Below are 26,924 nucleotides of genomic sequence, written 5' to 3'. Positions count from 1 at the left end.
TTTCCCCACATAAATTAAGTTTTTTTTTTCTTTTTTAATCAAATATGCAGGTCATGAGTCCGTAGGCACACTTTCAAAATTTTCAATGATTATCTTCTTTTTCTTTAAAACCCAACCCAATCCACCATTATTATAATTTCTTCTCTCACTCCTTTGTTCCTAAAGCTTTTTTTTAAGCAAAATAAAAAAAAATTATAGAGAAAATTGAATAAGAAAGCAACACACGTTCGATATGGACAAACAACACGCGTCTTATATGAATGAGGACGGAGAAATTCTAGTTATGGATTCGAACCTGGCATGGAAGGGAGAAAGGAAGAGGAAGAGGAAGAGGAAGAAGAAAAGAGTTTTCATTGCTAGGGTTTTAATTAAGAGAAAAATGTATTATAATAAGAGGGGTAAAATATCAATTTACCTCATTAACTAACCAGGGTTAAGTATTTTAATTATGATTAATTAATTTTTTCTGGCGGATCCTAACAGCAGGGACTAAAAATATTAGAACTTTTACAGGAATAACCTAAGAAAGTTGAATTTTGTAGCGATATATTTATAATTCGTCATGTTTATAGGGAGTTGTATGCAATTAACCATTAAAAAAAAAAAATGCAAGATGCAAGTTAAGTTTGGGGAAACCCAATGAATGGTGCATTTCCTATTTTAAGGATCTTTCCTAGGAATACAACAAAGATTCCGCACACCAACAGGGATAAAAAATAATTAAGGTGGGATAATTAATTAACAACCCTAATCTTATATCATATTCTCTTTGCAAAAAAGGGATGTAAATATAATATAGTCCTTAATTAAACTTTTGATTAATCACTTTTCACCTATTCTCTAGCAATGTTTCCTTTTTGTCATATATATTTTCTTGCAACGGAATTCCTAAATTTGTTGTTATACTCAAAGTAGATGGTGGAGATTTTAAATGAAAATTTTATACAGAGGAGACATAATTAAGGTGCTAATCCTGTTGAATATATAATCCTGTTGAATAATTAGTTGCTTAATAACATGATATCGTAGTAAGAGAGCCTGAGTCTATTGTTAAATACATAACAAAAAATTTAAAATTTTTAGAGTAATCAACTGTTTTGCGGGTTTTTACAAGTAAAAGATAAAGTGTACCGTGTGTGTAATTCATCAAAAGTTTTAGGACTACCTACAAATTTTGCCCCAAAAAAACACAATTTTTTTTTTTTATGTTGTAGTTTTTTTTAGTAAAAATGTACAGAGCTGACCTAAACTATGAATCAATTTGATTTACCTACTCAATCTTTTAAACTTTCGATTTTATATCCAACTTTTTACTTTATTTGATTTGAATCAGTCAAAAATTTAAATGCATTGTTTATCGTGGCAGATTTAATTAGTATAGTTCATATAATTTTCGCAACCATAAATTTATTAAGATAAATAATTAGCTTAAATTTTAAAGTCAAAATAAGTTAATTGATTCAAATCAAATGAATAGAAAATTGGAAAGTAAAATCGAAATTTAGAAAAATTGAGTAATCGATTCAAAATAATTTATAATTCAGATAAATTTTATGCATAATTTTTTTTTTTATTAACTAATACCTTATTTTTGTTGCATACTTTTAGGTGGTCATTTCTCGTTAACCAAGATGTTACTAATGCATGCGTAAGATCACATGGAAATTAAGTAATGCAAAACTAAATTAATTAAATAATTAATTACTACTTAATCCCCTATTAGTGTATGTTAAAGTGTTTGTTGTTGCATGTTCTCGGTGTTGGGATTTGCGCAATAAATAAAAAAAATAACCCAATTGGATACTAATCCAATGTAAAACCAAGATATGAATCCAAAATATATCATTGTCACAGAATTTAATTAATTGATTAATTAATTTTATTCATATTTCTTATTTATTTAAAATGATTTTTTATTCACATCCTTTTCTAAGCTCTTAAGCAGCTTATAAATATAATTCCTTTTCTACTTTATATATTCAACACTTCTCCTTATATTTGAATTTTAGATTTCTTGATAGTTCAAACAATAAATTTGAATTAAATCAAAGAACAATTAAATAAAGTAATCATAAAGAATGTGAAAAAAAAAATTTCACAAGCTTAAAGCCTTAAATTATAAGAAAATGGTGTTTCTATTTTGCATATTCAACATTACATAGAAAAAAAAAAAGATAAAAGAGGTTAAACATAAAAACACAAAAACTGAGGATTTTTTTTTTTTTTTTTTGTGTATTTTAGGAATGAGAAGTGTATGATTCAATGAGATTATCTATATTTTAAACTCGCTCCAAATAATAATAATAATAATAATAATAATAATAATAAATAATAGCACGGCCCACGAATGTTATACGATGGCCCAAGGCCCAGTTTCGTGAATCAGCCATTAAAAATAAATTTATCTGATATTAATTAATTATTAATTGACTTAGATTTATTTATCAAATTTGATAAAATTACTAATGAATTGGATACCTATCTAAAATTTTTTACTAAAAATTAGCAGTTTAAGAGATCTCTATAAAAAAAAATAAAAGTGAAATAACTTAGGGCACTATTTCATAATGTTCTAAAGACATACAAAACTTATCTGAGTTATAAACCATTTTGAATTTGCTAATCAATCTTTTAAAATTTTAATTTTCCTATCCAATTTTTTAATTTATTTTATTTAAGCCAATTAATAATATTTTATTTTAACTTTAAAATCTAAACCAATTATTTATTGTAATAAATTTATAGTTACGAAAATTATGTTTAAATTTAAAATTTGAAATCAAATTATCATTGACTGACTGAAATAAAATAAATTTAAAAAATATTAGATAGTAAATTAAAGTTTTAAAAGATTGGATAGCTGATTCAAAATGATTCATAGTGCAAATAAACTCGGTACAATTTTATCAAACAATTAAAGTTGAGGGGGATAGATCAAATCCGTTGTATATGAGGGTGTTTTCCGACATTTTCGCACAGAGCTTCAAATTACTTTTTAAACCTTCGGTTTCTACTTTTAAACTATGTGTCTAGGGATGTAAACGGGTCGGATTTGGATTGGATTTTAAAAATCTGAATCCGAACTCGAAAATTAAATTAAAATCCGTATTCGGACATGAACCTGGCGAGTTTTAAAAATCAATACCCATATCCGTACTCAGCCAAAAACCCGAAACCCGAATCCTGACTCGAACCCGACGGATTTTAAAAATTCATACCGTTGAATAAAAATCTAAAAAATAAAAATTATTAAATATTTTATATATTATATAAATAAATAAAAATAAATTATGTATATATATAATTTATTTGGATTCTGGTTCGGGCTCTGGTCGGGTAACAAAATCCATACCCGTATCCATATCCGTCAGATTTTTATTTTTTATATTCTTAACCGAATCCATACCCGTTTAACTCCCGATAAACCCGCCCCGTTCGGGCTCGAATTTGGATAATATTTCGGGTATCCATACCCATTGACATCCCTAGCCGCGTCGTTACACTCGCCGGCGATGCGGCGGTGCTCCGCCGCGGCGCACGGCGGCGAGGGTTTCGTCTCCTCCGCCTTTTAAATCTTTTCGTATCTTTTCTAAATGTTGGATCGAGTATATGTTTCGATGTTTATCTCTTATCTCTAATTTTTTAAAAACGAATCTGTTAAATCTAATCTCTAATTCTATCTCTATCTCTAAATCCTAATCCCCTTGTGAATTTTTACTGATTTATGTATCAGTATAAGTAATCTAGGTGTAATTTGGTTCGATTAGGGTTTTTTTCTTTTTTAGGTTTAGGGGGTTTGTNGTATGATTCAAGAGAATTATCTATATTTTAGCCTCTCCAAATAATAATAATAATAATAATAATAATAATAATAATAATAATAATACTAATAATAATAAATAATAATAATAATAATAATAATAATTTGAAAGAAAGAAAGAGATAGCACGGCCCACGAATGTTATACGATGGCCCAAGGCCCAGTTTCGTGAATCAGCCATTAAAAATAAATTTATCTGATATTAATTAATTATTAATTGACTTAGTTTTATTTATCAAATTTGATAAAATTACTAATGAATTGGATACGTATCTAAAATTTTTTACTAAAAATTAACAGTTTAAGAGATCTCTATAAAAAAAATAAAAGAGAAATAACTTAGGGCACTATTTCATAATGTTCTAAACACGTATAGAGCTTATCTAAGTTATAGACCATTTTGAATTTGCTAATCAATCTTTTAAAATTTAAATTTTTCTATCCAATTTTTTAATTTATTTTATTTAAGCCAATTAATAATATTTTATTTTAACTTTAAAATCTAAACCAATTATTTATTGTAATAAATTTATAGTTACGAAAATTGTGTTTAAAATTTAAAATTTAAAATCAAATTATCATTGACTGACTCAAATAAAATAAATTTAAAAAATATTAGATAGTAAATTAAAGTTTTAAAAGATTGGATTGCTGCTTCAAAATGATTCACAGTCCAATTAAACTCGGTACAATTTTATCAAACAATTAAAGTGGCCGGGGGGGGGGTTTAATATCAAATATGTTGTATTTGAGGGTGTTTTCCGACATTTTCGCACAGAGCTTCAAATTACATTTTAACCCTTCGGTTTCTATTTTTAAACTAAGTGGCCCGCGTCGTTACACTCGCCGGCGACGCGACGGCGCTCCGCCGCGGCACGGCGGCGGGTTTCGTCTCCTCCGCCGTTCAAATCTTTTCGTATCTTTTCTAAATCTTGGATCGAGTATATGTTTAGATGTTTATCTCTTATCTCTAATTTTTTAAAAACAAATCTTTTGGGGAATTAGGGTTTTGGAGAGATGAATCCTTCGTCGTCGTCGTCGTCGTCTCGCCGTCCTTCGATGTTGAAGAATTCGAGGAAGGTAAGAGCTTTTAATTGTTATAATTTATTATTCGGATTTTTCTGGCTAATTAAGTTAAAAATTTTTGCTGGATTTTATTGCTTGATTAGATATCAACAATTAATTAATCTAGTTGTATTTGTCATACCGTAGTTTTAAATTTTTAAATTTGGTAAAATTATCAATCAATTTGGTAACATTCTCAGTTTATTTCGCCAAAATCATTAGTTTTCCTTTTTTTTTTAGGGGGGTTTGAATTTACAGATTAGTTCGGAAAAAAACGAAAAGAAAATGAATTTTAGGACTAGCGAAAGAAATCCGCGCTTTGCAGCGAGAAGTATCTTTCTCGAGCAAATGATATCGAGAAAGATAATCTTATTAATTGTATAAATTGGTAGTTTAAGAATCATTTTGAATGGAGGTGTTTTCCTTCCTGTTAAATTAAATAAAACAACTGTTATTCTCCAAAAATTTAAGCTGCCAGAGAACAGCGTTTTTAATATAATATTCAACGCTTCTGAAATCGAGAATCACTCAAATATTTTTACACCGTAAGCAAATTATCCCCAAACCAAATGCAGCGAAAGAGTCGAAGGAATCTAAAGTACATGTAATCATATGTCGCGACCTCAGATGTGCCCTTAACTCTTAAGCACAAGCTGTCGTTGTTTCAGAGGCTTTACTATGGTATCGGTACCGTTTGGTTTGAGAATAAGTTACTCCCGCGTATTCCTAGATTTTTTGTATGACTGAGAATTGGGTGATTTTGGATAGTTAGGATAGAATAATGGGAATAGTGAGTGTTTATAGTTCTAAGATAAAAGTACTTTGCCTCATTAACTAGTATCAAATTATTAATTTATACTAATTAGCTAATTAGTTTTTTTTTACTTATGAACATGTGTAAAACACCATTTGGTAGAGAAGTATATAAATTAGATAATTACTTTGTCTACTATGAACAACAAGTTAATATGCTAATATATTAGTTCGTTAATTTAATGAGCTAATTAATTTATTAGTCAATCTGTTAGGTATTCAGTCAACAAGTTAATCAGTTTACTACTAAAAATGTTATTAGTTAATTACTATGAGGATTAATTATGGATGTGTATTAACTTGTTAATATGTTTTCCTTATAAAATCTGTGGAAAATTATTAACTGACATTTATATTAATTTGGTAAAAAAAAAGAAGAAGATCTCTGTTTATTATGGTGCACAGTTTTTTCTTTGCTTTCTTATTTGTAGGTTGTTTTTTTTTTTTTTTTTTCGATAGTTGATTATCATTTACATTTTATGGTGCATTTATATGCTAACATTTCCATTATGCTTCTCTTGCTTGATGCAAATCCATCTACATCCAAGCACCATGAATTCACCGATCATCGGCCGATCCAAGCTCAATCTCAATACCGTGGTTGTGCAAACAACAACATTAACGGCGACCAGAATGAGACCGTTTATATACCTAACAAGATTTTTGTCGGCGGTTTGCCACCCGACATAACAACCGAGGAGTTCAAGAGCTTCTTCGCCCATTTTGGCACTATTATTGATGCTGTACTGATGTATGATCATGCTCGGAAACTCCCTAGAGGTTTCGGCTTTGTCGTATTCGACACCGCGGAGACCGTCGAGGGAGTACCGCGGAGTCAGTTTTATAAGCTGAGGGACAAGATTATCGAAGTTAAAAGAGCGTTCCGCAAAGCTCACAACAATAACAACAGCAGCAGAAACAATAACTATGCAGGCGGTCTCGCAGGAGGAGATGCTTCTCCTAGCCGTCGATATGGCGTTCGCATGATGAACAGCTTCGGTTATCCCGGTTATGCATACGGCGCAGGATTTCAAAATACACAAACCGCGTATTGGATATATGACCCTACTTATTTGTACTATCTTGGGTATCATCAGGGATGCTGGAACAGCTGGATGAATGCGCATTCTCTGCTATCTGCATTTCGTGCTAATGGGGTCAGAACCTGGGGTGATGTTCATTAAATGTTAATGTTCTATCAACCTCATTGATCAAGGTACCAAATTTAACATTCTCTTTGGTAATCATAGGTGATTCTGAGTGTAAATCAACTGTAATTATCTTTGTTATGGTGGAATAGGTGCAGATGTTTCTCATAGTACATTATTCAGATGCAATTGTAGATGGCACATAATAATAATGTGAATTTTGGAACTGTTCTAGATTTCTCAAAGATTATCTATTCTGATTCTTTTTTCATGTATTAACCAGCATATGTAAATTTTCTTGTGAGCTAATTTGTTTTGGTTTGATAGGCTACAATAGATTATTTGGTTGAAAATTGCATACACTGAAGCATCCCCATGTTCTTATATACTGTTCATTGTACTTGTACTTCAATTCGCAACTTAATAATTTTATACGTTGGACTTTACTGTCTCCAACTGTTCTGTAGTTACTTACGGGTTTAATGGTGTATGACAGAGTGTTGTTTCTCAGCAGCTTTAACCGAATCAGAAGTTTCAGAGTGAGGCTTTTACTTTTGGGTCTCGAAATCTCAATTTTTGTTTCCCGCTATGGCAGAAACTTCTAACGGTGTACTTGTAACAGCTATAGCTTAAAGCAGAAGCGAAGTCAAACAGATTCTCGGGCTCGACTTCTAAACCTACTTGGATTTGCTCTCCATTTTTTCTGTGGGTTGGGCCTGCACCCAATTTGGTTGTACCCGAAGTTTTTGGTCGAGGTCTCGAGCCCGAATTTGCATGTTGGGCTGAGATTGCGCCCGAGCTCGATCTCGCGTAGCCCAGAAGCCCTTATCCACCACACCAAACCCTACTTTAACTCAAATTGTTTGAATAGGTGAAAATGTGTGGAACTTAGGTCGATTACGAATTTTAAACTTTGATTTTTAATCTCATAATTTATAATTTGGGCGTGGCGTTTAATTTAATGGATCGTAATGTAACAAAATAACCATCAAAGAGCTCAAATAGAATTGCATTAATAGATAAAGTAACAAAATCAAAATTTTTTACTTGTTAAATAGTACAATCAGAAGATGAAATAGTATAATCAAAATTTAGAATCTGACAAAGATTCCATACGATATGTTTAGTTTCCATACGATATGTTTAAAGGGGAAAGGTACTTTTTTGCCAAAAATAAGTGTTTGATGTGATACAAACATGGGAACATCTATTCCATATGATTCATATAAGTAGTAGGTAGGTAATAATTTGTCTAGGCAATATATATGTATATATGACTACACGAAATGACCAATCAAATCAAGCAACAGGAAAGAAGGAAAAAAAAAAAAAAAAAAAAAAAAAAAAAAGCTCAATGTAGTGAGTAATAGGTCGGTGCATTTGATGTTACTTGATCCATGCAAATTACACTCTCCCTTCCAAAATATTTTTTAAAAAAAATTAAAAATAAAAAAAGACATTGTAAAGCATTTACCTTCTTTATGTACTCTCATGTCATTTATTTATGAAATAAAACCCACCAACATTATGTTATCAGAACAGGTGGTAAGTGAAAGTAAAAAATAAAAAATAATAATTCGCTTCGAATCTATCCTAATCAACTAAAAAATAGAGCGGGGATGAAATATTCTTCTTCTTTTGATCTGTCCTGATTTATGAAAAAATTATCAAATAAAGATAAGTGGAAATAAAAAATAAAATTTAACTCATTTCGAATTCATTCTGACCCGCTAAGAAAATGCTACAGCAATGGATGAAGAGATAACAATGAAATAATACGTACTGACTGTCCCTAGAGCAAGTGGCAAAGGGCTTGGTGGTTGGTATCCGAGATCCCAAGTTCGAATCCTAGTTGATTCACATTTCCAGCTAAATTTATTTGTTAATAAAATAAAATAAGCGAAGCGGGTAGCGTGCTACCTAACAGATCAATATGACAGGAAATGTCTCGGGATTAATTAATTTTGAAAAAAAAGAAGTTTGGTGAAAAATATAGAGATTTGCCTTTTTGTTCTTTAGTGATGCTTATACAAATTATTATCTATAGCGAAAACTAAAATCTTATGTTAAACAACCGTTGTAGTCTAAAATTTAACTTGTGTTTTAAATATTTTTACATTTAATATTTTTTCTCATGTAAAACTCTTTTGTTAGACTCGTGACTTGAGCTTTAAATTAAATGGGAGAAAATTAATGATGCTAGGAGCTTGGCGTAATTTGAACTCAAAATCTTCTATTTTCATATCATGTTAAACAACCGCTGCACTTTAAAAATTTAAGCTAATTGAGAACGATTTTTAAATACTTTTACATTTAACACTGACAATACGGCAAAGCTAAAGCTAGCTCAAGGAGCTAAAACTAGAAGCTTCAGTTAGAGGCTTTCGCTTTTAGCTATAACAAGAAGCTGTTAAAGGTATTTTATTAGTGAACTAGAACTAGAACATGGAAGTACTTTTCATCTACAAAATCATGTTAACTAGAACAGGGAAGTACTTTTCATCCTCAAAATCATCATGTCATCAGCACCAAACCAATAATAAACTGACAAATTAAGCTTTTAAGTCCTAATTATTAATAGAAACTCTTTTTCTCTTATTGTTGAGGCCCCTCAACAAAAGTTATAACCACATCAGTTAAGTAACTCCTCAAATCTCCTACTTATCAATTATCACTCAGAACAAAGTAAGTTGATTTATGTAGTAGCTTAATTATGCTTGTAAACAAAGTGTGAAAAGAAAGAGAGAGATTGAGAAAAGCAAAAGCAAAAGCAAGGAATGAAAACAAAGCTCTTTTCAGCCTTAAGCAACCTGTAGTGACCCCCCCATAAAGACAACTTTGGCATTGAAGGCTCTGATCTCATCACTGGCTCCTTTAATCACACACACACACACACACACACACAAATAAAGTTACAAAGAGGGGAATGTGCAAGCAATGCAATGCATGCATCCCATTTGTGCTTTGAAAAGGACCCCACACCATTAAAAAAAAAAAAAAGAAAAGAAGAGAAAAGCATTTCTGGGTGCAGTGCTTATTTTGGTGGCTTTTGTGTTAATGCTCCTCCTGCTTTGGCTTCATTATCCTCTCCTTTTTTTTTTTTTGAATTTTTTTCTCTTACCTAATTAATCCAACCACTTTTTTGTAGTGAGCAGTATATGTGTGTTGTTGTTACACATGAGTTATGACCCCACAACTGTCTCCTCTTTCCCATCAGGCACCCAAGAGTAAAACAAGGGACTATAGATAGTGTAAGGACCTCAGAATCTTTTGTGGGGTTTTAAGACAAGGGAGATGGAAGGAGAGGTGCATCTAAAGTGATTAGGACATTTGATACAATGTCCCCCTAGATGTTGTTGACCCCATTCATCTAGATAGATAGAGAGTAAGAGAGAGGGGGCAAAGAAAATAAACTATTAGTTGTGTTTTATATAAATGAAATCAAAATATAATTAATAAGTCAGCTTTAAACCATAATAGCCCAAATAACACGACAAAACTAATGGAATCCATCAAGCTCGAAAACTTAGTTGAAGCGTGGATATCTTATTCGTTATATCTTTATGGGTTCTTTTGTAAAACTTGTATATTTAGTAGACAACAAAAAAATAATCAAATGTTTAGAACTAGATATGGTATTCGACCTTCAAGTCATTTTCTAATTAAATAAGATAAATCATATTGTAAGTGAAATATATTATTCTATAAAATTATGAATATCAATATTTTTCAAGAAATAAAAAATAAAATTTTCTTTTACAATCTGGCTACAAATCTTTATACCAAATAAATTATTTTTAGATAACTTTCTGACTTTCAACCAGTGTCTTAGACATGCAGGTTTGTGCCTACTAACATATAACAAAACTTTATCGTCACTTTTTTTTTAAAACTTTAAAACCGACCGTTCCTAGCTAGCGCAAACAGCAAAAGACTTGGTGATTGGTATATGAGGTTTTGAGTTCGAATTCTCGTTGATTCACATATTCAGCTAAATTTATTTCTAAATGTAATAAACGAAGTGAGTAACATGCTACTTATCTCCAAAAAAAAAAAAAAAAACCCCTTTGACAACTGAGAGCTCGACATCCTTTGATATTGCTCTCTCAAATAAGTAGGACTCGAACTCGACACATTCTGGCAATAGAACTCCACTCCGTGTTTTATTACTAAATAATCTATCATATATACAAATCTGACTAATATTTTCAGACACGTTACAATATAACTACAAGATAAAGAGAAAAGCAAACGGAAGATGGAACAGACTTATATGGGAGTTAAGAGGGAAGTGGAATGTCATGTGAACTCTCTCTCTCTCTCTCTCTGACTTTAGTTATGTTTTCTCTTTGTACAGAAGCACTTGTCACTCTCATTCAGTTGCCATCCAAATAGACCTTCCTCCTCCTTTACCTTTAGGCTATCTGTGCTCTTTGCTTGGGATCTTTGCTTGGATTTTGTTTGGATTTTGTGCTCCCCATGTGAAGGACAAGTCCCCCCCACACCCACACACCCCCACCCCCCTACATTTAAATTTTGTATTATTCTTGGCACTGTTTCAGGGGCTCAGCAGGAAATAGGATGTCACCTTTCCCTCCTCCTTTCTTTTTTCTATTTCTATCATTGAAAACAAAAACCACCAAGAAAGCCAAGAGCCATGAAATAGCATGTTTTTTTTTTTTTAATCCATTTCAAATACCAACTTGTGTGTGATTGGTTTGATTTCTAGAACAGTTTAGTGAACATTTGACATATAAAAACTTTTAAGGCTTTTAATTTTATGTTAATCTCAGCTTAATGTGATGGGTCTAAAAAAAAAATGAGGTGAAAAAAGTTTATAGAATTATGATTCTCTTTATTTTGATGAAACCATAATAATTACATTTTAACAAACTAGATAGGACAGAAACAAATAAAATATTTTTCTATTGCATTTTCTCACAATATACGACATCGTGTCCTGCGGTGATTCCAAATACGTGTAACCTTTGCTTGATTCATATTAATTATAACACAAACATTAGGATGACAAAAGCAAGCATAATTATTAAAAGTGAGGATAATATAGACATAAGAACATCATGTGTATTAGAAGTTTCCCAACCATGATGATAGATTTTTTTTTTTTTTCCCCTTCTGTTTAAGGATGTCTTTGTTATATACAACTATTAAATCCCTATCATTCTCAAAACAAAAAAAGGAAAATCATGTGATAATTCGAATAATGTGTACTAGGAGAGTGCCCCCAAATATGTCCATGACTTGTCAAGTCATTTGTTTTTGTTATGGTCCCTCATGTTCATGTGAGGCTAAAATTATATGGGTACTATATACTTCCACTTTAGCATCTGAGGCTAAGGGCCAAGGGTGGTGGGCCATTTACTGTTTCTTTTGTATGCATGATATATATCAGGCTCAAAAAATGAAAAAAATAATGAGAAGAAGAAGAAAAGAAGCACTTCTAAGATATAATATATTTACAGTTTATTATTTTGTAGTTCAAACTACAGCACTACACTCTTTGTAATTTTGCTTAAGTTTTGTACTTTAGTGTTATTTTCATTTGTTATACTATATATATATATATAGTACGTAGAGCTGTTATACTTAATCTGGGAAGTATAAAGAAGTTTGTGTTTTCAATTTTTTGGCCTTTATAATTATTTTGATCATTTCTGATATTTGGATTAATATTATTAATTATCTTAGGAGGATCACTATCATCCCGACACACAATTCTTGATCCAATGACCAACTCTTTTATACTTTCGATAGCTAGCATATATAGTAGCTCTACATTATATGTGTATATATATATATATATATATATATATATATATATATATATATATATATATATATATATATATATATATATATATATATATATATATATGTANGAAAAAAAAAATAACCCATCAAAATAGATTTAATGAAAAGACATTATCGAACTATTTTTTTTAATCAAATTTTACACTTTACTTTTAGATTTTTTTTCTTGCTTTATACTACTTTATTTTTGAAAAAAAAAAACTGGCAACAAGTCTGTTGTTTTAAATAGAAACTAATAACTCTATTAAAAGACAGTATTTAGATAGTAGGAAAAAAAAAATAACCCATCAAAATAGATTTAATGAAAGTTTTTGTCAAGTTATTTTTAACTATTTTTCACATTATTTTCTGGTGTTTTTCAATTTTTTCTTGTCAAAGTGGCTAAATGTACACTCTACTGCTGTAAACAATGTGCTAATTTTCATATATAGTAGAGAGAGTGACCAAAAATAAATTATTGGTATCTTTGAAAATATATTATATATATAGATATATAATATATATAATATAGATAAAAAAAGAACTCTTTAACTATAGCATGTAGTGTAGTGTAATTAAGCCTTTAGTTTTCACAAGATTTTTTGTTGAGAAAGGATAGCAAAATAATATATTTCATAAACTTCAGTTTGAAAAATTATGAGTGGGAGACAGTAAAGTGCTATAATTAATTTACCATCTCATGATTTATAAAATGTACATAAATGCTCAAAATACAAGGGAAGGTTTATAATGTATACACCAACCAAAAAAAAAAAAAAGAGGAAGGCCTAAAAATTAGGTCCACAAAGCTCAATTCACCTTTTGTTCCTTAGTTGAGGAATAATAGAAGTTTATAATGAGGCCAAATTAGTACCATATGGATGAAATTGCTTTGCAGTGTAGCAACTTGGTCTCAGTCTTACATGAGAACAATGGCAAAATATATGTGGACATGGTTTGATAACTCAGCAACTTTCGCAGAAGTGTTGTTTACATTGACTATTTAATAAAAATTCTTGTAGTATTTTCACAAGGTTCCAAACATTAGACTTTAACATGTCGTTCATTTTAGAAATGCTTTTACTTTCTTGAATAGAGAAACTATTTTAGAAGCTAAATAAAATAAACACTTATGAGTGTACATGAAATAGTAACATGTCGATTTAATAAGATCACGTTGTCTTCTTTATCTTCATCTTTGTTGTTGTAATTGACCTTAAATACTTCAACACAGTGTAGATATTTTAGGTACTCTAAATTAGTCCGTAGAATATAGTGCTGTTTGATAAAATACTTTCTCTGGATCAAGTACTACTACCAAAAATACAAAAATATTAAATTTCTCTCAATAATGTTTCGCCACAGTAGAATTAGAAGCCCTCATGAGTTTATAACTTTTATATTTTCACCTGAAAATCATAATTTTGCTTTTTTTTTTTTTTTAATCAAAGGTGAAGTTTGGATTAAAATAGAATTTCAAGTGAATTAGAATTTAGGTAAAAAAAAATTCTCGAGTAAAAATTACTTCTCTTCCGCCGTTTGTTTGTCTAGTTATAAAACTAAAGTTTTTTCAGTTCTATTTTTTATTCGACCGGAAGTGAATAACATAAAAACTAAAATTTCTCATTTTAAATATTTTTATTATTTTTTTTCTTCACTTTTACTTTCCGTAATTAATCATAGCTCGAGATGAACTGAAGTCGATCACGATATTTCGAAAAATTTGAGTTTCGATCGTGAATAAGATTTCGGAAAACCAAATAATAAAAACAAACATTTACGACTGAAAATTATTTTATTACTCTTCATTTTAGGGGGCGTTTGGATTGACGTATTTGTAGATTCAACGTAAATCAAGAGTAGTGGTGTTTGAGTTTCCCTGAAGTGTGATTATTTTTTTTTTGTTTGTTTTGACGTAACTTGTACCGCCTGAAAGTTAAATTCAATCACTTCTGTTGTTTGTTTTGATGTAACTTGGTGCTGGTAAAATTAGTTTTTTGAGTTCCGTTGTTTATTTTGATATAAGTAAGTGGATCTTATTATCTCCTAAATATAGTAGTAAATTTACCACTATAAAATTTAATCTATTATATAATTAGTTTTTTTTATTATTTAAAAATAATCCTAATTTATTATAAATAAGGTAATTCTAACCCATTATAAAGGAAGTAGAGTTTAGGTTTTACTGTTTAATAAATTTTTTAGAGGAAGTTGAGTGTAGTAAAAGTCGAGTTCGGCACTTTAGAGGAAGAAGTCGAGAGTAGGTGAAATGGAGCTCTAATGTAACTTGAGTTACATTATATTTTTCACTTACATCAAAATAAATAACGAAAGTGATGAAACTTGAGTTCTATTACTCCACTTACACCAAAACAAACGGGCCCTCAGTGAAACAAACACTCTTCTCACTTTTCAGATTACCAAATGTTTATTACAGATAACCATGCTCATTTTATACTATATTTTGCTAGTCTTGTAGAAGACAAAATATATGTAAAGCTAAATGCAACTTGGCCTAGCTAGGTACATATTGTTGTACACTGTACTAGCTAGCATGTAGCTAGTATGTAGCTGGGGCCAAATCAATTGGCATAACTCAAGTCAGTTTATCTGGCTAGGTTTTGACTCAGCTTTGTAGTGTATCATCAGGGGAAGAGCAAAAGCACCACCATCACTCACACTGTCATTGCTTCAGGTGTACTGGACCACTGCTCTCTCTCTCTCTCTCTCTTATCTTCTGAAAGTGTATTATGAAAATGAAAATGATTTAGTTCGTCGAGTACAGAAATATAAAAAAGATTTTAAAAAATAAATAAATAAAATACATAATATTTATGTGGTTCCATCACCAACCTATGTCCACAGATGAAGACGGAACGAGAATCTTCATTATAATTAAAATAATGTATAAAATACGATTCTGTCACAAAACCCTAATTCCAAAAATACACATATCCTTTCTTTCATCTGCCACACCAAACTAATAGAATAAAGGCTATATTTATAATAGTAATTAAATTTTAATACAACTAGAAATACAGACCCACAAAAATTAGCGACAATCTAAAGTTAATTTAATGGAATAATCAAAACATAATAGAGTTAAAATTTTTTTTGCAATTCTAGAATTAGAGACAAATCTAACAAAAAGTTCCAGTTTTAGTTTGATATTTTTGGTTATGCTGTACGAAAATTTTGTGCAAAGTACTTAAATGTAGTGCTTATTCTTTCAAATAGTATTGCATTAAATTACACCATATCCTATAGAAGTAAAAAAGAAAAAAACAAACAAACAAAACTCTTAGCAGGACCAAACAGGCCCTGATTAATGACCTAAACAAAAAGAATTAAGAAAAGACTTTGACAATCCTATTGAATAAAATAATATTTTAGTAAAAATTAAATAAAAAAAACACTTCCTCAATTGGAGAACATAATTTGCACCATATATATACTTAATTAACTAATTAACTTTTGAATAAGACCTTGCTTTATAAATTAAGAAAAATGCTACCTACGTATTTTTATATAGGTATAAATATCACACCCCTCAAATTGTAGGATTCACAAAATTTTTTTAAAAAAAATAGCAAAAATTAGGAAAATAAAGACAATTACCATTGTTTATACGTTAAATCGTTAACACCTTTTATCCGTAGTTAATGAATTTATTGATTAGTTTTAACAAAAATTGGTATTCAATTTATAAAAATAAGTAAAATTGATATATAATATTCAGCATTAAGAGATAGCAGTAAAATAGAGAATTAATTCATTAATTAATTACTACCTCTATCATTAAATATTTTGCTCTAAATAAAGGGTATGTATATATATATATATATGATCATGATACGGTTATGCAAATTTTGTGTCCCATTTCATTAATTTTAAGCCCAAGATTTTGACCCTGACATTGTGAAATTGTACTAGCTAAGACGAACCGAGGATCTCGAGTTACCGTAGCTGATCAGAGAGAAAAAATAAATAAAATTTATGACGAGTTTTTGCAAATAAAACTCGCAAAATATTAAAATATTTGTTACAGCAACAAAACTAATTTACAATAAATATCTTGTACATGCAATGTAAATATTAAGAATAATAGTCTCGTATTCAATAGAAGAAAATTTCTTCTATTGACTTTTTTTCAAATAAAACTCACAAAATTAATATTAGAGTATTTGCTACAACAATTAACGAAACAAATTTATAATAATATCTTAAACGTAATGTAAATATTAAGAAAATTGATCATGTATTCATATGGAGAAAATTTCTAAACTATATATAAATATTTCTTTAGTGACCGAGTTGACTAAAATTTGATCGTTGGTATCTGAGTTTTCAAGTACGAAGCTTAATTTCTTTATATTTCTTGCTGAATTTATTTCTAAAAACTAAGTGAATCTGCGATTAAATCCGCACACTTAGTTCGAACTTTAAAGAGTTGTACGCGATCTCCTTCACCTGCCACATAAAAATGATCATATATGCATTAGTAAAAGCGAAAGTACAATCGTAGAACATCACTGCAAAATTAATATATATACGATGCACATGCATGCTTGCAAAATTGAGGACTATTTAATACCTTCACCGACATTGTACTATCATATTAATTTGTCCAAGTTTCTGGAGCATGCATGAATCATTTTATTTTAATTTTTTTTTCTCTTTTTTTTTGTGTTTATTAAAGAACAACCATATATATGATCCTTGTTGTTGTTTTTAGCTAGATATGATAATTAATGAGATTAATATAACATAGTAAATGCGATGTACCACACGCAAATGGGCATATCTTCAGGTGCGAATTTGTAATAATATTTGGGCTACCGTGCAAAATCTGCGACATATATATATATATATATATCCTGGACGATGCAGTGCACACCTCTTTGCTAGAATCAAATAAATTTAATTTGCATGGCCAAATAATTATCTCCAACAATTTTGGCTTATTTAAGAATCATTAATTGTGTGGACCGGGTCTACCATGTACGCGTGTAGGATATCTCTAAGAACTTTAGATTCGAAATAAAACAGCAAGTCATGGAGTTAAAATTCGATATCTAAAGAATGAAAGGAATGAAAGACTACCGTAGGTAGAAGATGATCATACTAACCGAGTTTGTAGCTACATAGAAACATCGATATTAATTAGGACCACATTAAGTTTTTAGAATATATAGTTTATTTTTATAATATAATAAAGCTTTTAAATCGGAGCTTTTACCTTTGATACTTGAATTTTTTACTTTAGCTGTGGAAGTACATAGAGACAAAGAAGAGACATACTTCGACTAATAATACTTAGTGTGCCTTAAATTGTATCCTCCATTATTGCTGATGATGAATGGACACTTATTAAAGATTAATTTGTTATTTTAAAGTTGTCTAAGGTTTGAAATTTTAAATCAAATGTTACCTATCATATGTATAAATAAGAAAATAACTTATTAACAATTATTTTAGGGTCCATTTGTAGGTACACGTAGCATAACTAGCTAGGGGTATTATTCTATGGGAAAAAAGCTCTTTATGTAGGTTGTATAGCTGGTGGTCTCCACCATGATGGCAACAATCAAAAGAGAGATCAGGGGGGGGGGCATGCCAAAGAAATCTCCTTCTCATGCAAAAAACTATTGCTTGGATCTACTCCACCATGTCATCACATGGACCATTCACACATCCAACCTCTCATTATCAATCCTCACCATTCAACAAAAAATAATCTTAAATTCTGAAAGGTTATTTTTCATATCTGCCAATTTATATGCATTTTTTTTTGTTACCTTTCGAATCAACGCACGTGACATAGTTTACCTGATATTTATGTAAGCAGAAGTGTTAAGAACTTAATCCTTTAGATAAAATCAACTAGAGTCTGAATTTATAACGTATATTTTGATCTATTATTCTGCTATTAATGGTCTACAACTGATGGAGATCGACTAAGTCTAGGGAACAAATCTCAACTCCTCCTGATGACCCCATGCATGCAGCTTCCCCTCTCATTCCTGATGCTCAAATCCCTCTACTACTGCCCTTTTCCTTTTCTGATACCAAGCAATCATTTTTGCTTGAAAATCTGTCTCCAAAAAAAGCCATGCACATCTGCATGCATCATCATCATCATAGAAGAGCCATAATTAGGAGCCTCTTATTCAGGAGATATAATAATCCCCACCTCCCAGTTTCTAAGGGCTCCAAATATTGAGCAACATTGCTCATTACTCCCTCCTAAAATAGTCTAAGTAGGGGATTTATATATATTATTATTATTATTATTATTATTAGGGGGCCTATCAAGCTGCAAAGCAAGCATCTCACGCCACATCTTCTCAGCACAATGATTTGGTGATGCAATGGAACACCCCAACCCCAATAATTCCACATCGGATAAAAAACTGATTTTGATTAAAATATATGAGGCCTCGCATGTTGGTAATAATAACTAAGCTTAAGTATTTTGGGTCGGTGGTTTGGACCCGACGAGTTATTATTGCCGGCGGGTCAAGTCGTTACAATTGGTATCAGAGCCGAATATCAGCCGGAAGTGTGAGAGCTAAGTGCTATGCGGGGCAAAATGCTATACCAACGGATTTGGACCAACGGATTTGGTGGGAGTCATCTTTTGAACCCGTAAGATCCATCTCCAAAATCTCACATTAATTCTAGTCCTGATCTGTCTGTCTGTTATCGGCTTTGAACATAACGAAAACGTCAGGGTCTAAACAACGATTTTAATTAGAATATCGCTAGTAATAATAACTAGATTTAAGCATTGGGCAAGTGGTTTGGACCCAACAAGTTATTGTTACTAGCGGATCGGATCGTATTATGCAATTAGATAGTTGTTTTCTAAAATAGCTATTTTTATTTTGAAAAGCGATAGACATGAATTTAATCAGAAGAGGTGACGCAATTAAATACTTTCCTTCTAAAGTAGCTATTTTTATTATGAAAAACAAGAAACATGAATTTAATCGTTGAAACTTCTAAAATATTTAAAATGGTATAAATAAAATAATACTAATATTTCTTCAAATAGTTCAGTGCAAATGATACTTAATTCTGTATGAACTTCATTAAGAACAAGCAATTAAGCCATAAAATTCAAGAGAAAAAAGAGCTTATAATTATATGTTTCGTGGGGAAGAGGGAGTGATGATTTCGCGGTAATCAGAACATTAGAATACAACATGTGGGTTATCTATCAAAAGGCAAAGTTCAGTTTAAATCATTATAATTAAGGAGGGCCCTTAATCAGCTTAAATTATAGAATTAACAAGTTCCCTTAATAAGAAGTTAGGCACATTCCTCTTTGTACTTTCAAGCTGTTTTTCTGGCTTTAGAGGAGAGGACCCATGCAATTACACACCACTTTCCTTAATTAATAAAACCCATGTAATAACTTTAATTCAAACTAAGTTTTTAGCATCCAATTAGAAGGAAACTAAAAAAGAAAAAGAAGAACTTCCAAAACCATTTAAAGAACTTATTGAAATTAATTAGGGTAAACTTCAAATCCCGCCCCTGTGGTTTCAGACTTTCTCACTTTAGTACCCTATGGTTTAAAATGTATCAAGTTAGCCCCTGTGGTTTCGCACTTTCTCACTTTAGTACCCTGTGGTTTAAAGTATATCAAGTGAGTATCTTATGGTTTTATTTTTCTCTTTTTATTATCCATTTCACTAATTATTTGCGTTAAATCAATAACAAAATTAAAATTAAAGGATACTGAAGTGAATATTCGGTAAACCTAGATAAAGTATCTAAAGTTTTTGTATATAATTTAACGAAATATTAACGGAGGAAAAAAAAATCAGTGACAAAGTTAAAACTAAAGAATACTAAAGTAAATATTCGATAAACCTAGGTAGGGTATCTGAAATTTTTTGTATATAATTTAACGAAATATTAACAGAGGAGCCAACAAAAAGAGAAAAATTAAACTACAGAATACTAAATTGATGCGCTTTGAACCACAGGAACAGAGTACTAAAATGAGAAAGTACGAAATCATAAGGTCTTAAATTAATACACTTTAAACTACGAAATATTAAAATAAAAAAGTGTAAAACCACATAGGTAGCATTTTAAGTTTTCCCTTTATAAATTAAGAACTTATTGTAGTTAATTACTGGCCCTCTTTTTTTTTTTAGAGAGATAGGTAGCACGCTACCGCTTCATTTATTTCATTTAGAAATAAATTTAGCTGAAAATGTGAATCAATTAGAATTTGAACTTGGATCTCAGGTATCAATCATCAAGTCTTTTATCACTTACTCTACAGACGGTCGGTAATTACTTGCCCTCTTGATTCCTGTAACTGAGTAGGTAACAGTATACATAGATATCAATTCACATGAGAACATGCATGAGAGAAAGAGAGAGAGAGAGTTTCTTCTTCTTTTTTTTTTTTCTTTCTTTTTATTGTTTTTTATTTTTATTTTTATTTTTTGATGATTTTGGGCCCTTCCCTCATCATTCCTGGAATATATGAAGCATGTCATGGAGACCCACATACCACTTTTTTGTCTGGAAGCAGCTGTTGACTACATCCCAGTAGCTCAAAAAAAAGCATGACATGTTTATATGAACATGCAAGTTTTCAGCAAAACACAGGTTCCCCATCCCTATTCCCACACTGGATCTCAATTTATTATTTCTCCTGTATACAACTGTAATGAAATATCAATATCAACTGTAACTATTAGTCCCACCTCTCTTTCTCATACATAAGGTATTCCAAGAGTGTATTTGGATTTCTCTAATAATTAGTAATGCAAAAAGGCAAAAAAAATAAAAAATTAAAGTTTTGATGAAAATTGGCACAACAATAGTTTTTGAGGTGCATCAGATCCCTACAAATAATTATTTTGCATTATTCTCAAAAAATCACACCTTATATAAATACTAACTATTATTCATATTGTCATATATGTGAAAATGACATATGAGAAAGATATTAAATGCATCAGAATATGCAAAACACGAAGCATTGCCCTCATTGTGGAGTACATAGACAACTCTCTAACTCTCTCTCTCTTTGTCAATCTTTCTCTATGTTTGTTTTGATTTTTGAATGAACAAGGTTGGGCATATGATTTTAATTTGGATCCTTGGGGGGTAGCTGTTGCAGTAGTGTGGTACAGAAGATGGTACTGCTGTGAAGTGACTGGTTGAGACAGTTGTCCTCTCTCTGTCTAAATCTATCTATCTATCTATCTATCTCTCTCTCTCATGGCCATGAGAGAGAGAGAGAGAGAGAGATAGAGGTAGAAAGAGAGAGAGAGACTGTTTCTCTCTGACCACTATCCAGCTAAAGATATAGATATAGCATAAGAAGGGGAAGGAAAGGAGAAGAAGAAAGAGGAAAGAGTAGAAAAGCTCCTTAATGGCAACCTCTCATTAACTCTCTCTCTCTCTCTCTCTCTCTCTCTCTCTCTTCAATCACTTCTTCCTTGGTCATGAGCAAATCAAAAGAGAGTCCATTGTAGTGGGATGTTTGCTGTACTTCTCATAAGCAAAGGGCTTTTAGGAGGGTTTAAGGGCTTGTATTTATAAAAGGCTGCAAGAGTGGGGTTTAGGTGCTCTCTCTCTCTCTCTCTCTCTCTCTCTCTCTACACAGATCCCTATCCATGCTTTGCTTGGTGGAGCTAGCTATTCTTCTCTTTTTTGGCTTAAGTTTGAAGGGGCCCCATGTTGATGTTCTCCACCAATGAGAAGAATATAATGCGAGAGGATTGCTGCTTGTTTTGATTCTATATAGTTTGTGTATGTTTTATCCTCTCAATGAATGAGGTTACTTGCATAGGTTCTTGTTAGATTCTCTCTCTCTCTCTCTCTCTCTCTCTCTCTCTCACTCTCTCTCGAGAAGGTGGAGTGGAGGAGGGAGATGAAAGCCATGAGCAACAACTGGTTGGGTTTCTCTCTCTCCCCTCAAATGAACATGGAGGTGTCTTCTGACCCACCCCATCATCACCATCAACACCACCATCATCTCCATGGCCCCCCTTCATCATCTCCCTCCTCCTCACTCCCATGCAGCTTCTTCCTCTCTCCTCCTCCTCCTCCTCCTCCTCCCACCATGTGCTATGGAGTTGAAGGAGACAACAACAACAATGAGGCTCTCTACTCTCAGCTCCCCATCATGCCTCTCAAATCAGATGGTTCTCTCTGCATCATGGAAGCTCTTCACAGATCACAGCACCAAGGTATATATTTATACACATACATCAAGCTTCAAGCTTCTTTTTTTTTTTTTTTTTAAAAAGAAAAACCAACTAATTAACTTTTTTCCTTCTTTTCTACTTTGGTTTGATGTATCAAAGGAATGGTGCCATCTCCATCCCCCAAGCTAGAGGACTTCTTAGGTTGTGGTGGTGGTGGAGGAGGAGGAGGAGGAGGAGGAGGTGGTAATGGTGGTGTTCCAACTCCAACCAATGAGGGAGAAGCAATGGGCTTAAGCTTGGACAACACCACAATGTACTACAACCAAAACATGGAGAGTGAGAGCAATAGGAACCACCCTTTGAATCTGAACCTCCTCCAGCTGCATTACAGGCAACACAACCCCTATTTCCAACCATTAGAAGAGAGCATGTTGATGTACAACACACCATTGGATTATGGTAGTGCTCATAATACCAATAACACTGGGTTGGTTGAGGGAGGAGTGGTGTATGGGGACTTGAAGCCACTGAGCTTGTCCATGAGCCCAGGGTCTCAATCTAGCTGTGTGACAGCTCCACAAGAGATTGCACCACTTGCTACAACCACTAACTCCACTGCTGCTGCTGCTGCAACAAATGATCAATGCATCATGGGCTTGGATGGTGCAAGCAAAAAGAGGGGGGGTGGGAAAATGGGGCAGAAGCAAACTGTTCACAGGAAGTCCATTGATACATTTGGGCAGAGAACTTCTCAATACAGGGGTGTCACCAGGTCAGTAAATCAAATAATGTTGCCTTTTTTATTTTATTTATTTAATTTACTTATATTTACATCTCTCTCTCTCTCTCTCTCTCTCTCTCTCTCTCTCTCTCTAGTGCTAGTGATATACTTGGTCACAATTGTATGCTGTTTTCATGTTGTGCTTGTTCAGTTTCTATTTTGTATATCTCTGTCCCAGTTCTAATATCTTATACATGTTTTAAATCTTTTGGCTGCTTGTGAATCTGATTGGGTACAACAAAAATGTGTTATATATGCTGAATAATAAGGATTGAGACATCTGGTACTAAAAAAAAAAATTACCTCTATTTTCTTGCTGTATGTATGATATAAGCTAAATCGATCACTAGGTGAGGTAAGAGATGGGAAATTTAACCCATTATATAATGCGGGAATTTAATTCCCACGACCTTACACAACGAAAGATCAATCTAGTAGGAAACATGTCCAGAATATATATATATATATATAGAGTTGGACTGGGCTACTATTAGTAGCAAAATCCCATTGTTGCTACCAGTTTTTTAGCCTTTGGATTAACTCTTTTCATTATTTCTAACCATTGGATTAAATACTATAACCCAGTGGGGACCACTCAACCCTAGGGGAACCACTTAACTCTAACCGACTAATATCATCCTGACCCTATAATTTTTCATCCAAGGGTTAAAAACTTGATAGCAAAAAAAGCATTTTACTATTAATAGTATTCCAGCCTAATTCTATATATATATATATATATATATATATATTAACATAAAAAATAAAAGAATTTTGAAATATAATATTTGGTTTCGGAATCAGGCACAGGTGGACTGGAAGATATGAAGCCCATCTCTGGGACAACAGCTGCAAGAAAGAAGGCCAAACAAGGAAAGGAAGACAAGGTTAAGCACAGGACCTCTTTTTTCTTTTTCTTTTTTTTTTTTTACATTTTAAGATTTTTTTTGTCCTTTTTGTTTGGAACTTTAATGACATATTTGCTGATTATGTATTAAATTTTGTCATTTTTATGTCACATTTTTGCTATGGGGAATATCATTGAAACAATGGTGTCCTGCAGTTTACTTAGGTAAGCATGGTTCTTCCTACTTTATAGTAACTCAAACATTGGAAATATATATATTTTTCTTTTTATCCTTTTTATTAAGAATTTCCTTTGCTTATGTCCTTAGGTGGCTATGACATGGAAGAGAAAGCCGCGAGAGCTTACGACTTAGCCGCGCTCAAGTACTGGGGACTTTCGACTCACATCAATTTCCCTGTATGGTTCGATCATTTGAACTCGTTTAATCAGAGTTGTAGTTCATTATCTGTTAAATAGTGGCCTAATATCTTAGTTTGTATTAAAAAGCTGGAGAGTTACCAAGAAGAGCTAGAGGAGATGAAAAACATGAGTAGGCAAGAATACGTCGCGCATTTACGAAGGCAAATACTATTTCCATGCCATTTCAATATTTCATATATTTGTTTCTCAACTTAAAACAAAAAGCATTGCTTTAATTTTCTACACCAATTAACAGGAAAAGCAGCGGATTTTCTCGCGGCGCTTCGATGTACCGAGGAGTGACAAGGTCTTTCTACATACACACCACGTAAAAAAAAGGGGAAAAAAAAACCCTTTCTCTGTTGAGGATTGCAATTAACATTGCATAATCTTTTGTGTTATTACTTTTTCAGGCACCATCAGCACGGACGATGGCAAGCGCGAATCGGTAGAGTAGCCGGAAACAAAGATCTTTACCTCGGAACGTTCAGTAAGTTCATCGAGTTCCTACTTACTAGAGTTCTTTGTTTATATATCAGTCTAATAAGAAGCCTAATATTCTAATAATCTACAATTAATATGAAAAAATAAACCATTATTAAGCCTTTTCGAGTGCGACACATTTAGCTTTTTCATTTCACATGTTCGTTTGTAATCGGAAGAAATATTGAATACAATTTGTAGGGGTTAACTAGAGTAGAATTAGTTAGCCTAAAACTTTAGGAGGACAATTTACAGGTACTCAAGAGGAAGCGGCGGAGGCCTACGACATAGCCGCGATAAAATTCCGAGGGGCGAATGCGGTTACCAACTTCGACATAACGCGATACGACGTGGAGAGGATCATGGCCAGCAATACGCTGCTCCCGGGAGAGCTTGCCCGCAAGGCCAAAGCGATCGAATCATGCAACGAAGTCTCGAATCTGAATCTAACCGACGAAAATGACCAGTGCGCTTCCGATTGGAAGATGGTTCTCTACCAATCAGCCCAACAAGAGGCGGCGGCAGCAGCAGCAGCAGCGAGATCCTCCGAAACTGGCGAGCAGAAGCCGATCGGGGAAGCAGCGGCGATTTTCGCTTCGCCTCTTAACGGGCTGGTCGACGTGGAGATCGAGAACTCGAGGCACGAGATCGACGACAGCGGGAAACTGGCGAGCACCCATGTCTCGAATTCGTCTTCTTTGGCGACAAGTTTGAGTTGCTCTAGAGAGGGGAGCCCTGAGAAAGCTGGTTTCACTGGGTTTTATTCTAAGACTCCAAACAAGTTTATCTCTCAAAATTCAGTGAGTTCTTGGATTCAAATGCCAGTTTTTGCTGCATGGACTGATGGTTAGAGTAGAAACTAGACCAAGTTGTGTGAAGGGAGTAGGGAGGTCATTTTCTCTTTCCCCCCTCCTCAAGTTGTTGTTTTGGTGAGATTGGTGATTGCATGAGGTGTAATATTGGTGGAAACATATGCTCTAGTATTTCTTTTTTATGTTCTTTTTTGGGGGAACTTTTCTGGGCCCACTATGTTGGGGGATTTTGGAAACTCATTGCATGAAATGATGTTCTTTTGTTGGCTTAAATCTCCTGCAGCTGCTGCAAAGAAGTACATTATGAAAAAGCAGCTTAATTGCCTCAAAGCAAATGCAGTGTAAACTTTTTTGACCACCATGCACCTTACTCTTTTCCTTTTTTTTGTTTTTTTTTTCTTTCTCATGCCACATCTGTGCATAATGCTTTAAACAACTTGAAACATTCCCCCCTTTTCCTCTGTGAAAACCAAAAAAAGATGTTTCAAAGTCCTCAAACATTCCCCCACCACCAATCATTCCAAAATACTCAGAGAGATTCCCACATCATATGCTTCTGTTGTACCATGCATTGGATTCTATGACATATACTTTGGTTCTTTTTTGGGTTTTTTTTTTTTTTTTGTCTCAATTTTTGCTTGCTAATCCTTTCTAAGTAAATGTAATAAACTTTTTTATCAATGTGTTGCAGCTTAATTAAGGGCCTGCTTGTATTAGCCCCAAAGTGTTTTCTAAAGTAG

The 26,924-nt window shown here is 32.4% G+C and overlaps 2 protein-coding genes across 2 annotated transcripts; both read left to right on the top strand.

Moving 5' to 3' along the window:
• LOC109721186 (RNA-binding protein 1-like) lies at positions 4,662 to 7,170 on the top strand. Its single transcript, XM_020248635.1, has 3 exons — positions 4,662 to 4,736; positions 4,826 to 4,900; positions 6,220 to 7,170. Exons 2-3 carry the CDS (start codon positions 4,838 to 4,840, stop codon positions 6,880 to 6,882), a joined length of 726 nt encoding a protein of 241 aa, XP_020104224.1. The 5' UTR covers positions 4,662 to 4,736; positions 4,826 to 4,837; the 3' UTR covers positions 6,883 to 7,170.
• LOC109721177 (AP2-like ethylene-responsive transcription factor ANT) lies at positions 21,924 to 26,279 on the top strand. Its single transcript, XM_020248626.1, has 9 exons — positions 21,924 to 22,883; positions 23,001 to 23,613; positions 24,427 to 24,509; positions 24,686 to 24,694; positions 24,798 to 24,886; positions 24,977 to 25,050; positions 25,146 to 25,196; positions 25,303 to 25,379; positions 25,628 to 26,279. Exons 1-9 carry the CDS (start codon positions 22,565 to 22,567, stop codon positions 26,221 to 26,223), a joined length of 1,911 nt encoding a protein of 636 aa, XP_020104215.1. The 5' UTR covers positions 21,924 to 22,564; the 3' UTR covers positions 26,224 to 26,279.

The sequence above is a fragment of the Ananas comosus genome, linkage group 15 (genome assembly GCF_001540865.1).
Source record: "Ananas comosus cultivar F153 linkage group 15, ASM154086v1, whole genome shotgun sequence".
Lineage (NCBI taxonomy): Eukaryota > Viridiplantae > Streptophyta > Magnoliopsida > Poales > Bromeliaceae > Ananas > Ananas comosus.
This window is presented reverse-complemented; position numbering and strand designations above follow the sequence as displayed.

What these genes read in the sequence shown, in the direction of transcription:
- LOC109721186 (XM_020248635.1), top strand. Translation starts at nt 4,838, where the DNA reads ATGAATCCTTCGTCGTCGTCGTCGTCGTCTCGCCGTCCTTCGATGTTG. An exon ending in TGTTGAAGAATTCGAGGAAG is followed by an intron (nt 4,901 to 6,219) that starts GTAAGAGCTTTT and finishes ATGCTTCTCTTG; the next exon opens with CTTGATGCAAATCCATCTAC.
- LOC109721177 (XM_020248626.1), top strand. Translation starts at nt 22,565, where the DNA reads ATGAAAGCCATGAGCAACAACTGGTTGGGTTTCTCTCTCTCCCCTCAA. An exon ending in TCACAGATCACAGCACCAAG is followed by an intron (nt 22,884 to 23,000) that starts GTATATATTTAT and finishes GATGTATCAAAG; the next exon opens with GAATGGTGCCATCTCCATCC. An exon ending in CGACTCACATCAATTTCCCT is followed by an intron (nt 24,887 to 24,976) that starts GTATGGTTCGAT and finishes TGTATTAAAAAG; the next exon opens with CTGGAGAGTTACCAAGAAGA.